The 13355-nt window shown below is 48.2% G+C and overlaps 1 protein-coding gene across 1 annotated transcript; it reads right to left on the reverse strand.

The window, feature by feature from the left end:
- Positions 1-822: 822 nt before the first annotated feature.
- LOC308608607 (small integral membrane protein 10-like protein 2A) lies at positions 823-3540 on the reverse strand. The gene is made up of 2 exons (XM_081221849.1): positions 2814-3540; positions 823-1006 (listed from the first exon to the last, which is right to left on the reverse strand). Exon 1 carries the CDS (start codon positions 3392-3394, stop codon positions 3158-3160), a length of 237 nt encoding a protein of 78 aa, XP_081077975.1. The 5' UTR covers positions 3395-3540; the 3' UTR covers positions 823-1006; positions 2814-3157.
- Positions 3541-13355: the final 9815 nt, after the last annotated feature.

Here is a 13355-nt window from a genome sequence, read left to right on the forward strand (position 1 = left end):
GGGGTTCTCTGCGGGTGGGAGGGGGTCTCTGAGCCCGGGCCCCTGGGCCTCCAGCCCGCTTTCTCCCTGTTTGGAAGCAGCCCCAGGCAGCGCTGGCTGAGCCCCAAGCCCAGGGAGGACAGGGCACCCTGCACAGCTCACTGCTCAACAGCACCCGGTGCAACGCACAGCCACTTGTGTGTGTGCACAAGCACTCACACCCACACGTTCACTCGCACACACACGCTCACACCCGCACACCCGCACACACTCATACATGCGCACTCACACACGGGTACCCACGCGGTCAGCGAAGAGCCTCCCCTGTGCCATTCTCAGGCCCTCTCAGGCTGGCCCAGCAAGAGGCTGGAGCTGGGCATCGAGCCACCCGGAGGGTGAGAGCTGGGCTTGAAATGGGCGCGTCTGCAAATCAGCCCCAAGGAGGCCCCTCGTCCTCTGCTGCTCTCCTCCCATGTAGCCCCGTGGCACAGTCTCTCAGAGGCTGTCCCCAGAGCTCCGGGGATGCCGTCCGCAGGCTGGCAGGCTCCCAGAAGTGGCCCTGGGTGGGCACAGTTGGGCTGGAGGAGGGCCACCTGGACCAGGGCTCCCGGGTGACTTGGCACAAGGAAGGAAGCCATCAGGCCCCATTGGTGGGCATCTGTTGGGGGCACGTGGTGGCCGCGGTGCAGCCTCCAGCCCCAGGGTGAGGCAGGCAGAGATCCTCACCTGGGACCCGGGCTCCAGCTGGGCAGCTGAGGAGGGCACGTGGTGTGAGGCTTTGCCGCTCTGTCCTGGGGGCAACCAGGCTGCTGGGGTCCTCAGCCCCAGGAACTCTGAGTGCATCGACCATGAGCAACCACCGCCCGAGCAGACGTGGGACCAGTGTGCGGGGAGGGCCAGGGTCTCTCCCGCCTCCCATCAGCACTGCTCCTGGTGTGTCTGTCAACAGCGCAAGCCAAGGGCTCCAGGACCAGTGCAGGCCCATCCAGAGGAGACTCTCCTGTGCGATGCTGGGCCCAGGGGCAGCCTGGGGACAGAGACATGGGGTCAGCCGTGGGTCTCAGCCCCATCCCACCCACCACTGTCCCTTCCCCTCCTGGTGACACGGTCCCCAGGAGCCACCCACCCTCCCGTCCCCACCACCCAAACTGAGAGGCTTGTGCCACTCAACACTGAGGAGCCCTTGGTCCAGGCTTGGGTGGCATTCGCGGCAGGGTGGGCAGGTCTGGCTCTGTGGGTGAGGACCTTGCTCCCCGGGGGTGCTGGGACACATCTCTCCCGTGCCCATCTCAGCTCAGACTGTCCCCCGGTCTTCCCCGTGACTTCCCATCCACTCCACTTTCCCTACCATGGGCCCCTCTGTCTCTAGGTCCCCTGGGAGCCTCTGCTCCCTTCCCCCATCCCACAGTGCTAGGTCTTCCAGAAGGTGGGAGAGTGCAGGCCGAGAGGCAGATGCGGCTCCACCACTTCTTACCTGTGTGATAAGGGCAAATCTCTCCCCTCCCAGAGCCCCAGTAGGTGGGGAGAACAGAGCTCCCCCAGAGTGTCGCTAGGTCTGTCCTTCCTTCCCCACGCCAGAACCAGACCACTGGGCCACCCCACCCCTTGGGGTCTCTGCCTGGTCCCTTCCTCTCCTCGTGGGTCAGGCCCTTCTCTAGGCTGCTCCCCAGGCAGCTCTAGGGTCAGGGTCAGGGTTAGGGACTCTCTTGACAAGACCCGAGAAGGGGCAGGTCACTTCCTATAACACCAGTTCCTGAGACAAAGAAAGAGATGGGGGGCCTCCCTGGTGGCGCAGTGGTTGAGAGTCCGCCTGCCGATGCAGGGGACGCGGGTTCGTGCCCCGGTCTGGGAGGATCCCACATGCCGCGGAGCGGCTGGGCCCGTGAGCCATGGCCGCTGGGCCTGCGCGTCCGGAGCCTGTGCTCCGCAATGGGAGAGGCCACAGCAGTGAGAGGCCCACATACCGCAAAAAGAAAAAAAAAAAAAAAAGAAAGAGATGGGGACTTGAGAGCTGCCTCCCCACCCAGAGAGGTCCCTGTCTCGCCAAGTGTCACCTCCTCTACAAGCCCCTTCTCCATCTGCCCTCCACCCCAGCCTGAGAGATGCCCTCCGCTCAAGGAGATCCCTACTTTCCCAAATCCTCTGGGACACGGGGGCTGCTGGAGGCCGTCCAGGGCTGTGGCATCGGGAGGGCACAGGGGGGAGCTGGAGGGAGCGTGGCCGAGATGGCGGGAGGGCCGGGGAGGAACGCATCTTTCCTGCTCTTCCGTGGCCCCAGATGCGGAGCTTTGGAGGATGCCCCAGGAGAGCGGAGAGGGGAGCAACAGGAACAGCAGCAGCAGGCAGAGAGCAGTCCCCTGGCCGCAGAGACCAGGCAGGGGGCCGGTTTGCAAAGGGCTGAGAAAGAGACAGACCTGGGCTTTGGTCAAGAACACAGCCACCCTTCCAGGCTGACCCCCAGCGGGTAGAGGACAAGGGTAGCAGCATCTTTTCTCCTCTAGGGCTTTCCCTGGGCCTCCCCTGGGCCTCCCCGAGCCCATTTCCCTCCACTCCCCCGTGTTCAGCTGACACCACCGGGGCCGTGGCCGGGAGGTGATGGGCTGACCCTCCAAGATGCCGAGGCTGCCGCCTCTCACCCCCATCTTGGAAATATGACAACGGGAGTCCAGAGGGCCTGTGCCCGTCCTGCCTTGCCTGCTCGCGGCTCGGCAGCTTTCCGGGCAGGCTTCCTCGGGCCCCTTCCACGTCTCTCCCAAACCACCAAGGGGCCTGGACATCTAGATGTCATGGCAACCGCCTCCCTCCAGCCCGAAGTCCAACCTCTGGCCTCCTACCTCTTTGGTCAGGGCCAGTCGTTCACGTTCCTGCTGCAGAATTTCTTCCTTCTGCTCCCCACTTCGGCCAAGGTGAGGCAACAGGTCGGCCGCACTCAAGTCATTTTCTCGAGTTCAATGGAAAGGGCCCGTTTCGCGAGTTTCTGTGCAGTTCGTCACCGGCCGCGACGTGGGTGACCAGAGCCGGGGCTTGGGGCTCGGTGGCCGTGACCTCCGCCGAGGTCTAGTGTCCGGGGGCCCGGGCCGCCCCTTCTCCTTCCCCCGCCGCGTCCTGGCGGCCTTGGGCCCCGCGGAGCTTCATGCCGGCGCCCCTGCCGTCGCGGCCACGCGGTGGTCGCGGGCGCTCACTCGATCCGCACCTGCAGGCGGACGTTGAGCATCACCGAGGCCACGATGTAGAAGTAGGGAAAGTTCATGCGCAGCCGCCAGGCCAGGTCGAAGAAGGTGATCAGCGTGCGCGTGAGCCCCTTGCAGAAGGCGCCGTACAAGCCGCGGGCCGCAGCCGAGCGAGACAGGCGCATCGCCAGGCCCGACATGGCAGCCGCCGCCGCCGCCGCAGACAGGGCCGCCGACGCCGCCATGGGCCCGGCCCGGCGCACACCCCGCCGACCGACCGCAGTGGGAGCGGTTGGGCAGGTGGACTCGAGGCCTGGAGCCGACAGCCCGCCCCGCCCGCTCTGCTGTCTCCCGAGGCAGCAGCAGCCACAGCCACAGACAGCTCCACCCCCTCGCCTGCTTCCTGAGTGGCGGCCGCCAGCGTAACCCCGCCCCTTACGGGAGCTACAGACTGGCCGCCGCGGACTCAGCCCCACCCTCGGGACCCGCCCCGCCGTCAAGCTCCGCCTCCTCCCCGACTCCCAAGAAGAGAGCCAGAGGGCCTGAACGCGTTGTAAGGCGCTGCTGCCCTGGGATCCTTTTGCAGAATGCGCTAGAGCAGAGGAGAAGAGGCCCTGAGGGTCTGGACCGCTGGGCTGATTCTGCACAGAAGGCCCACCCTGAACCCTCTGCCCCGTTTACACCATCTCCTCTCCCTCCCTGTCTCCACAGAAAGCCGGGCCAGCCAACCCACTGTACTTTTCTTTGATTCACATGTTTATGGTAACTCTGCACTATGGAGTTTCACCAAACCTACACGCGCATTTTTTTCCTTTCGGGTGTATTGGCTGGTCATGTCCATTTCTTTATTCGTGAATTGCTCCATTGCCTCGTTTTCCTTACCTTTCACTCCGTAGTGATTTCTAAGCACTCCTCTTAGTCTATCTTTGCCCTGGATACCGCACAAGGTCCTCTCGGGTATTCATCTGCTCTCATTCGTTGCCTTTTTCTTGCTGTTGGGCTTTAAAGCCTTTTCGTGGTTTCATCTAATCTTTTTCTAAACCACATCCAATCCAAACTCCGTCACGTTTTCAAGACTATTGAAATGCGCATGCTTCATTATAGTCAGGACTTTTAAAAAGCTGTCTGCATGAAGCTGATTCACGAAGACCTCATCCCAATTTTCACAAGGAGGGCTGGCCTAAATTAATACCTTAATGGTCCCTCTCAAAATGCCTGTTCACCATCACACTGAATATCTCTGTAGCCTCTGTATAAGTGTTTAAGGAACCCAGCAGATTCATATACACTGAGCAATTGTCCTACCTGCATGATCAAGGAAGAAAAGTAAGTTTGAGAGGCACTAGGTTATTGGATTGCATCATGATTTTTTCAACAATATAACCATGCATGGATATGAATGCATAAAAAACACCAGGGCAGATATATATCAAATTATGGAACATTGTTTACTCTGGTTAAGGCAGTAGGAAGGAGGACATACTTTTTATTCTCCATGTATGTGTATGTATATCCATATGTATATCTATAAGTATTACTTGTATAATGGAATAAAAATTATTTTAAAAAGAAGGGGCACAGGAATATAGACTTATGCTTTATAGAAACCCTTTGTTCCAGACTGGATCCAGCATCATTCATTTGCAGAACCTGTTCCCTCCAATCATTTCTGAAACCTCTCCTTGGCCTCATCTCATTTATTTTTAACATTTTATTTTGAAATAATTATAGACTCACAGGAAGTTGCACAAATAGAACAAAAAAGACATTGTGCCTTTCACCCAGCTTCCCCAATGGTGGCATTTTCTATAGACACAGTATAATATCAAAACCAGGAAATTGACACTGGTATATTACTCTTGACTAGACTACAGGCCTAATTCAGTTTTCACCATTTTTCTAACCTGCATTAATTTGTGTGTGTGTGTGTGTGTGTGCATGTATAGCTCTAGCAATTTTATCCCATGTCAGGATTCATGTAACCACTACTACAATCAAGATACAAAAATATTCTATCACCACAAAAGAACTGCTTTGGGTTACCTCTTTGTACTTACTCAGGAACCCTGTAGATATTTTGTTAGAGTTACATCTATCTCATTTCCTTTAGAGTGGCTGTAAGTGGTACTGTGTGTTTAATTTTGGTTTCCACATGTTCATTGTTAGTATGTAGAACTGCAATTGATTTTTTAATTAAACCTTTTCTTTTGAGATAATTGTAGATTTACATACAATTGCAAGAAAAAATATAGAGATCCCATGTACATTTTACCCAGTTTTCCACAGTGGTAGCATCTTTCAAAACTGCAGTACTGTACAATATCAAAATCAGGATATTGACACAAATCTATCTATCTTGTTCAGATTTCCCCAACTTACTGTGTGTGTGTATGTGTGTGTGTTTAGTTCTATGCAATTTTATCACGTGTGGATTCATGCATCCACTATCATACTCAAGATATAGAACAGTTTCATAACTGTCAGGATCCCTTGTGTTGCCCTTTTTTGGCCACACCCACTTCCTTCCTGCTCTTCCTCCTTAATGCCTCGCAATCACTAATCTGTTGTCTATTTCTATAATTTTGTCTTTTTGAGAATGTTATACAAATGGACTCATACAGTATGTAACCTTTTGGGATTGGCTTTGTCACCCAACATCATTCTTTGGAGAGTCATCCAATTTGCTGGGAATGTCAAGTGTCAATAGTTCACTGCTTTTATTGCTGAGTTAGTATTCCTTGGTATGGTTGTACCATAGTTTGTATACCACTTACCCAGGAAGCACACCAGGGTTTCCAGTTTTGGGCTATTAGGAATAACGCTGCTGTGAATATTTGTTCATGGGTTACTGTGTGAACAAAAATTTCTATTTATCCGGGATAAATGCCCAAGAGTGCAATTGCTGGGTTGTATGGTAAGTGCATGTTTAGTTTCATAAGACTCAGCCAAACTTTTCCATCGTGGCTGTAACATTTTACATTCCCATCAGCAATTTATGAATAGTTCCAGTTTCTCTTCATACTCATCAACATTTGGTATTATCACTATTTTTTTTTTTTTTTTTTTTGCAGTACGTGGGCCTCTCACCGTTGTGGCCTCTCCCATTGCGGAGCACAGGCTCCGGACGCGCAGGCTCAGCGGCCATGGCTCATGGGCCCAGCCACTCCGCGGCATGTGGGATCTTCCCGGACTGGGGCACGAACCCGTGTCCCCTGCATCGGTAGGCGGACTCTCAACCACTGCGCCACCAGGGAAGCCCTTATCACTATTTTTTATTCTTGACATTCTGTTAGGTGTATAGTGATATCTCATTGTGGTTTTAACTTATATTTCTCTAATGGCTAATAATGGTGAAAATCATTTTATGTGCTTATTTTCTATCTGTATGTCTTCTTTAGTGAAATGTCTTTCATCATGTTCTAATTGAACCGTTTGTTTTTTGGTTTTGGGTTTTTTTAATATAAATTATTTATTTATTTATTTATGGCTGTGTTGGGTCTGTTGCTGCACGCGGGCTTTCTCCAGTTGCAGTGAGCGGGGGCTACTCTTCGTTGTGGTGCACAGGCTTCTCATTGCGGTGGCTTCTCTTGTTGCGGAGCACGGGCTCTAGGTGTGTGGGCTTCAGTAGTTGTGGCACATGGGCTCTAGAGCACAGGCTCAGTAGTTGTAGGCTCACGGGCTTAGTTGCTCTGCGGCATGTGGGATCTTCCCAGACCAGGGCTCAAACCCGTGTCCCCTGCATTGGCAGGCGGATTCTTAACCACTGCGCCACCAGGGAAGCCCTGAATAATTGCCTTCTATCAGCATTCATCATCATGCTTGTGGTCAGACTTATGCTGAAACTTAAACTTATTCCAGTAGTCATCTTCATGCGTCTTTTTTTTGATTGAAGTATAGTTATTTTACAATGTTTTGTGTTAATTTCTACTGTATAGCAAAGTGATTCAGTTATACATATATACATTGTTTTTCATATTCTTTTCCATTATGGTTTATCACAGGATATGGAATATAGTTCCCTGAGCTATACAGTAGGACCTTGTTGTATTTATGCTTCTTATCTCACCTCAATGTTGCCCTTATTCCAACAGGCATCCTCTTGGTAGTTGTGTCACACTGAACCTTAACTTGTTCCATCAGTAATATTCTAGATTGTTGACACTCTTTAAATTTTAATCTTATTCCAGTGACTGTGCTAATGTTTGTTGGTGTCACATTGAACTTTAACTTTTCCATCTCTCATCTTGTTTGTGTTGGCTTGGTGAACCTTAACTTTCTTCCAGCAGTCAACTGAATGCTTGATCACACATCATAGCAAGACATGAGTCTACCAGCCATCTTCACGCATTTTATCTCATACTGAATCTTAAGTTGGTTCCAGCAGTCATATCATGCTTGCCATCCCACACTCAACCGTAACCTCATTCAAGCAATCATGTTTCTGACAATGTTTGACACTTAACCTTAACCTTGTATCAGTGGTCATCTTCACGCTGGTTGACTCATATGGAACAGTAAGGGAATAGCAGTGGTCAGCTTCATGCTTGATGTTTCTCAATAAACCTTATCTGTATTCCAATGGCCTTCCTCATAATTATAGCCTCACACTGAACTGACCTTTATTCCAGAGGCCATCTTCTTGCTTGTTGCCTCACACTGAAGCCTAATTATTTTTGTAATCCATCCACTTGCTTATTGTTGCACACTGAACCTTAACCTTATTCCAGCAGCCATCTTCATACACATTGTCACCCTTTCAATCTTAACCATATTTCCACAGTCATTTTCAGGTTGGTGGTCTCATCCTGAACCTTTATTGAAGCAAGTCACCAATACGTCTGTCAGGTCACACTGAACTGATGTACCTTTATTCTAGCAGTCAGCAACAGGCCTGTTTTGTCCCATTGACTCTTAAGTTTATTCCAGCACTCATCTTCTAGCTTTTTGTCCCACACTGAAGAATAACCTTCGTCCAGTGGCTATCTTTCCAATTGCATCTCACACTGGGCCTTAACCTTCTCCCGGAAGTCATCTTCACGCTCTGGTCTCGCTCTGCTCCTTAACAATAATCCTTCATTTTCGTGGTGGTTGTGTCACACGGAACGTTCTCCTATTGCTGCAGTGACCTTCCAGCTTGTTGTCATCCTCTAAGCCTTTACCTAATTCCAGCGTCATGTTCAGGAATGCTGTGGCACACTGAGCTTTATCCTTATTTCCCTGGTGATCTTCTTTCTTGTCGCACACCAAACTTACCTCATTCAGCAGTCAGCTGGATGCTTTTGGTCTCACACTGAAGAATAAATTCTGCCATTCATTGTTATGCTTCCTGCACTAAACTGAAACGTGATCTTATTTGAGCAGCCATCTAATTGCTTGCGTTGCCCAGTGAACCTTGACCTCATTCCAGCAGAATGAGGATTGAAGATTCCAATCCAATCTTCAGCATTGTTTTTCACACTGAACCATAACCTTTTCCCAGTGAAAATTTCCTATTTTTGTCTCACACTGAACAAATAGTTGTCTTTGTGCTTGTGGTGTCAACCTGAATCTTAAACTTTATTCCAGCGGTCCCCTTTATGTGTGTTGTTTCATGCTGAACCATAGAAGATCTATATTCCTGTTATCAAATACTGAACCTTAACTTTATTCCAGGTGTCACTTATGCTTGTTGTCTCACTCTGAACCTTAATATAATTCATGTAAGTCACTTGAAAAGTAAATGTGACTGTATCTGTTTGGTGCTTAACAGTTAAAATAAAATGATCTGTCCAATTGCTATAGTTTTAAAAAATAGATAATTTTTCCATTCTCTTTTAGGAAAAACCTGCAGCACAAAGTAACTCAGTAGAAAGTAGTGAAAACAGAATTACATTTAAGACATAATTTCGAAATCAAATGTGCTTATTTTAGGTTAGTATGTATGATATATAATTGTTGGTAACAAAGCCAACAAGAATGAAATACAGACATTTACATCTTATCCTGTTTGCGTGCATCATAAAGACAACATAAAACATGTTTAAAACTTTCATGAGAAGTAGATATAACATATAAATAGGAAAAACTGCCCCTTGTTTATTTTTATCCCCAGTTTTCTTCTATATTCAGTAATAATTATTTTTTTAACTTTTCAAAAGTATATGACAGCTACCAGTGCAAATGTCTCACTTTAACATTCACTTTTAATTTTATATACACAGGTTAGGTATTAATGATGCCTAACCTAACACTGTATCTTACACACTGTATTGCGCTGGCTAGTCTGATATATGGTAGTTGGTACTGCCATGGTAGTCAGGCTAGGGGACATTCCTTGGTCCTCTGCATTTTATTCCTCAATCTTGGGAACACTAGGCACATCAGAGAAAAGTTCATTCAGTATTTTTCTATAAAGGGTCTTTGTGAAAGGATTTCTCTACGAGATTCAATCACACCTTCTGATTCTGCAGACTCATGTGTCTCTGCAATCGCTGCTGTCTGAACAGTTTGTATTCGTGGTGACTGAATAACCAATGGCTGTGGTGTCTCATTTATTATTCCCTGGGCATGTACAGTTTGGCCAGAAGGTGACAGCACTAGAGTGACAGCTGGGGAGCCTCTTCTGGTGCCTGATGCAGCTACAGAAACCTGAGCTAAACCAGGGATTGAATTTTGACCAGTCTGAGTCTGCATATGAGCAGATTCACTCTCTGCCACAGAATCTGTTACACCTGTTACAGAATCTGTCACACAGAATCTGTTCCATCCTGCTGGGATTCAACTGTTTCCATGGTCAGTTGTCTTCTATTTTTTTTTTCCTGCCACATTTGCTCATTATTAAGACGTTTGCCATTTGCAATCAATGCTTTGCCCCTTCCCCGTTTCCTTCTTCATTTATCCTGCTGCGATGTGATTTCTGCAGTGGCCCTGGTCACTGATTACGGACGGGAGGGTGTGGAGATGAGGAACCCACTGCCCCTTGGGAGGCACGCCACTGCCCAGCAACCAGATGAAGGCGGCCCTTTGTCGGCCGCACTCAACTCTGACGTGCAACCGCGCTTCCCCGCTGAGCCAGGACCCAGAGCAGTCATTGTTATGCTGTTGTCACACACATTAAAATCATTCGAATCTTTGTCTTAATGTTTTTTGTCTCTGACCAGTAACAGTTCCAGGTATTATCATCATTCTCATTGTCTCTCAATAAACCTTAAACTTACTCCACTGAACACCCTTATACTGACCTCATTTTTAACTTGAACTTATCCCAAGGCCAGCTTCAGGCTATCTTACTGTGAAACTTTCCCTTTTTCAGGATGGTCGACTTTGAATCCTAATGGGCATTTGTAGATGAAACTGAATGCCTGGCTCTCTCCCAGATCAGGTCTCCAGACTGGCTGCTAAACCCCTACTATTCCTCAGTGCCTAAGAGGGCACATACCCGTGGGCTACCTCAAAGGCAGGAAAAGGTTAGGTTACAAAGATGGCACAAGCAACTATACTCCGATTAAAGAAAAAAAACAACAACAAAGATGGCACGGGCTTGGGATCAGGACAAATACTAAACCCCTGAACCACGTGGAGCCCCCATCAAATATAATTATCCCAGGAACCATAATCTATGACTTAGAAGCAGACCACCTCTGTACAAATTTATTGGATGTAGTTTCAAATCAAAAGAAAGACACTCAAATCCTACAAGTCCACTTTAAAGCATGTATTGTTTACTCCTTAGGGGAGCAACCTCATCACACTATAAGGTGCGGAGAAGGGGAAACCTTGCAATTCATTTTGTAGAGTGGAATGCAGAGTGGTAAACAACGCCCCTTTGAGGCAATGCTGGTGCCCCTCCTAGAAGGTCAAACTGGCAACTGTGTTCAGAAGACCAACAGCCAATGGCTTTTAGCAGAGAAGACAGTAGAGTGAGCCATTTTCTTGAGGGTAAATCAATTTCTCCATATTAAAGCTGCTAGGCAACTAAATCTAGTAGCGACGTGCACCTTTACTATGACCAAATGACTTCTACTAAGAGGCTTCCTGGCATCACATAGAAGAATTGAACTTCCAGTCCCACCTTTACCAATATGGGTGACCTCTCCCCTTGTACATGGGTCTTGGTACAGCTATTTATATTAATCCAAGAGCTAGTTGATGCTCTTAATCTTGGTGGCCTTTAGAGAGGTGAATCGGAATGTAGGGGTGTGGGAGAGTTAAGATAATGCTAAGCGGAAAACCAGACTCCAAAGCTTGGAGATTCTTTTCTTTTTCTTTTTTTTTTCCTGGTCGCACCCCGCAGCTTGTGTGATCTTAGTTCCCCAACCAGGGATCGAAACTGTGACCCCTGCAGTGGGAGCGCCGAGTCCTAACCACTGGATTGCCAGGGAATTCCGGAAGCTTGGAGATTCTATTGTTCAGAGCTCAGTGTGTGAAGGAGGAGGTCTGAACGGAACCCGAAGCTTGCTGAGCTGGACAGGGGGAGCAGCCTGGCTTGACTGCATCACTCTCAGGGAAGGTGCTGCACACACAGCACAGGGAGATTTCTTTAACCTCTATAGCTCTTCAGCAGCTGGAGTAGTTGAAGGATAAGCGTGAAGTTGCATGAAGAAGGGTGGTCTGGCTTCTCTGTTTCATGCTTCTGACTTCTCTAGGGGCATCCAATCTGGGTCAGTGTATGTAGGAGTCAGAGCAGGGGCTTTGGTAAGACTGAGCCGAAAGGTATTGTGTTTTGAAAGGGAGTATGAAGAAGCAAGTGGTTTAAGGGATATAAAGTGTGGTGTGAAGTACAGAATATTATTCATCCTGCACAATCTTCCTGTAAGCAGTTCTTTTGCCCTTTTTCTGTTTGTCCATCTCTGTTTACTCTCAGACCTTAGTTATAAAAATGAGATCACTAGGTAACGTTTAACCTAACTCCTGACTTATGCTCTTCTGAATGTACACAATGCCTTCCCTAACGTGTTGAGTCATTTCCCAGATTCTAAGGAGTAAGAATGAAGAATTAAATAGTTGAAGAATGACTGACCCTCTACCCCTAGTTTCCCCATTAGCAAATTTGCAGGTGAACCACATGGACAAGATAGCATCCAAAGGAAGATCACGAGTCAGCAGATCTGCACGCAATAGAAAAATGACGAAGAATCTGACCCTCTACCTTAATGATTAACTGAGATTATTTCCCCTTTTTCCCTTTAAAAACTTTCATGACTGAGCAGAATCTTTGGAGCTGGTTTTGGGATTCCACCTTCTCCCTGGGTAGCCAGTTTCCTGATTAAAGCAACATTTCCTTTCCAACCAACGCTTGTCTCTTTAATATTGACTTTTCAAATGGTGAACAGCCGAACCTGAGTTTGGTAACATTCCCTTTAGCACTAAGCACTTCAAAATGCAGGCCACAGTGAAAGGTTAAGACAGCAGTAGGAGTGTCCAGGAGAGGGAAGACCATGGACAGACTCATCATTGCTGTGTTGAAAGGGAACTCTGAGTGCAGCAGTAAGTGGTTGCATACAATCAACCTGGACTACTAACATTGTTCATGTCTCATAAACAGCTAGAGGAATTCTTCAGTGACTCAGGAGTTATATATATTTTGAATGTAAACTGGTTCTCTAATATATGAATCAGGTTTCCAGGTAATCCTTGGAGATAAAATTTTGTTTTTGAAAATCAGTGTATCATGTTGGAGATTGTGATGGGCTTCACTCGCTCAGAGGAAAGATGACATTTTAATACCTTCTGATCCTTAAAAAATGTGAGCTTAGGCCATGCTAGACCTCTGAGAAGTCCTGTTTGACAATGCAAGCTGAAAAAGACTAGATAGTGACTAACTTACACATCACTTTGGTGAGGAGAGAACTTAACCGCCCCCGTCCCCAGTCCCAGTAGTTAAATGTCCAGAAATGGGGGACTAAGCTGATTATTAATGCTGAAGAAAGACTAAGAGATGAGCTGTCTTCTCGTCTGTTCCATATCTGTTACAGAGGACTCAAAAAGAAGCAGGAGCTGCCCAAGGCTTAAGTGTAAGCTTGGTTCTTTTTAAAAATGTTCACTTTATACACTGGGCTAGAAATGAGGGAGGGTTGCAGGAAGAAAGAGCATGCAGTTTCCTGGAAGTGCCTAAGACTGTTTCCTTTCAGAATGTTATGGTGATGCAGGTGCAAGAAGGCAAAGCTTCATGTCTCTGTTCCCGCACCTGATGGTGAGCCAGTTGGGTACTGATTCACCTGTATGTTC

The sequence above is a fragment of the Mesoplodon bidens genome, assembly GCF_964165515.1.
Source record: "Mesoplodon bidens genome assembly, chromosome: X".
NCBI classification, from domain to species: domain Eukaryota; kingdom Metazoa; phylum Chordata; class Mammalia; order Artiodactyla; family Ziphiidae; genus Mesoplodon; species Mesoplodon bidens.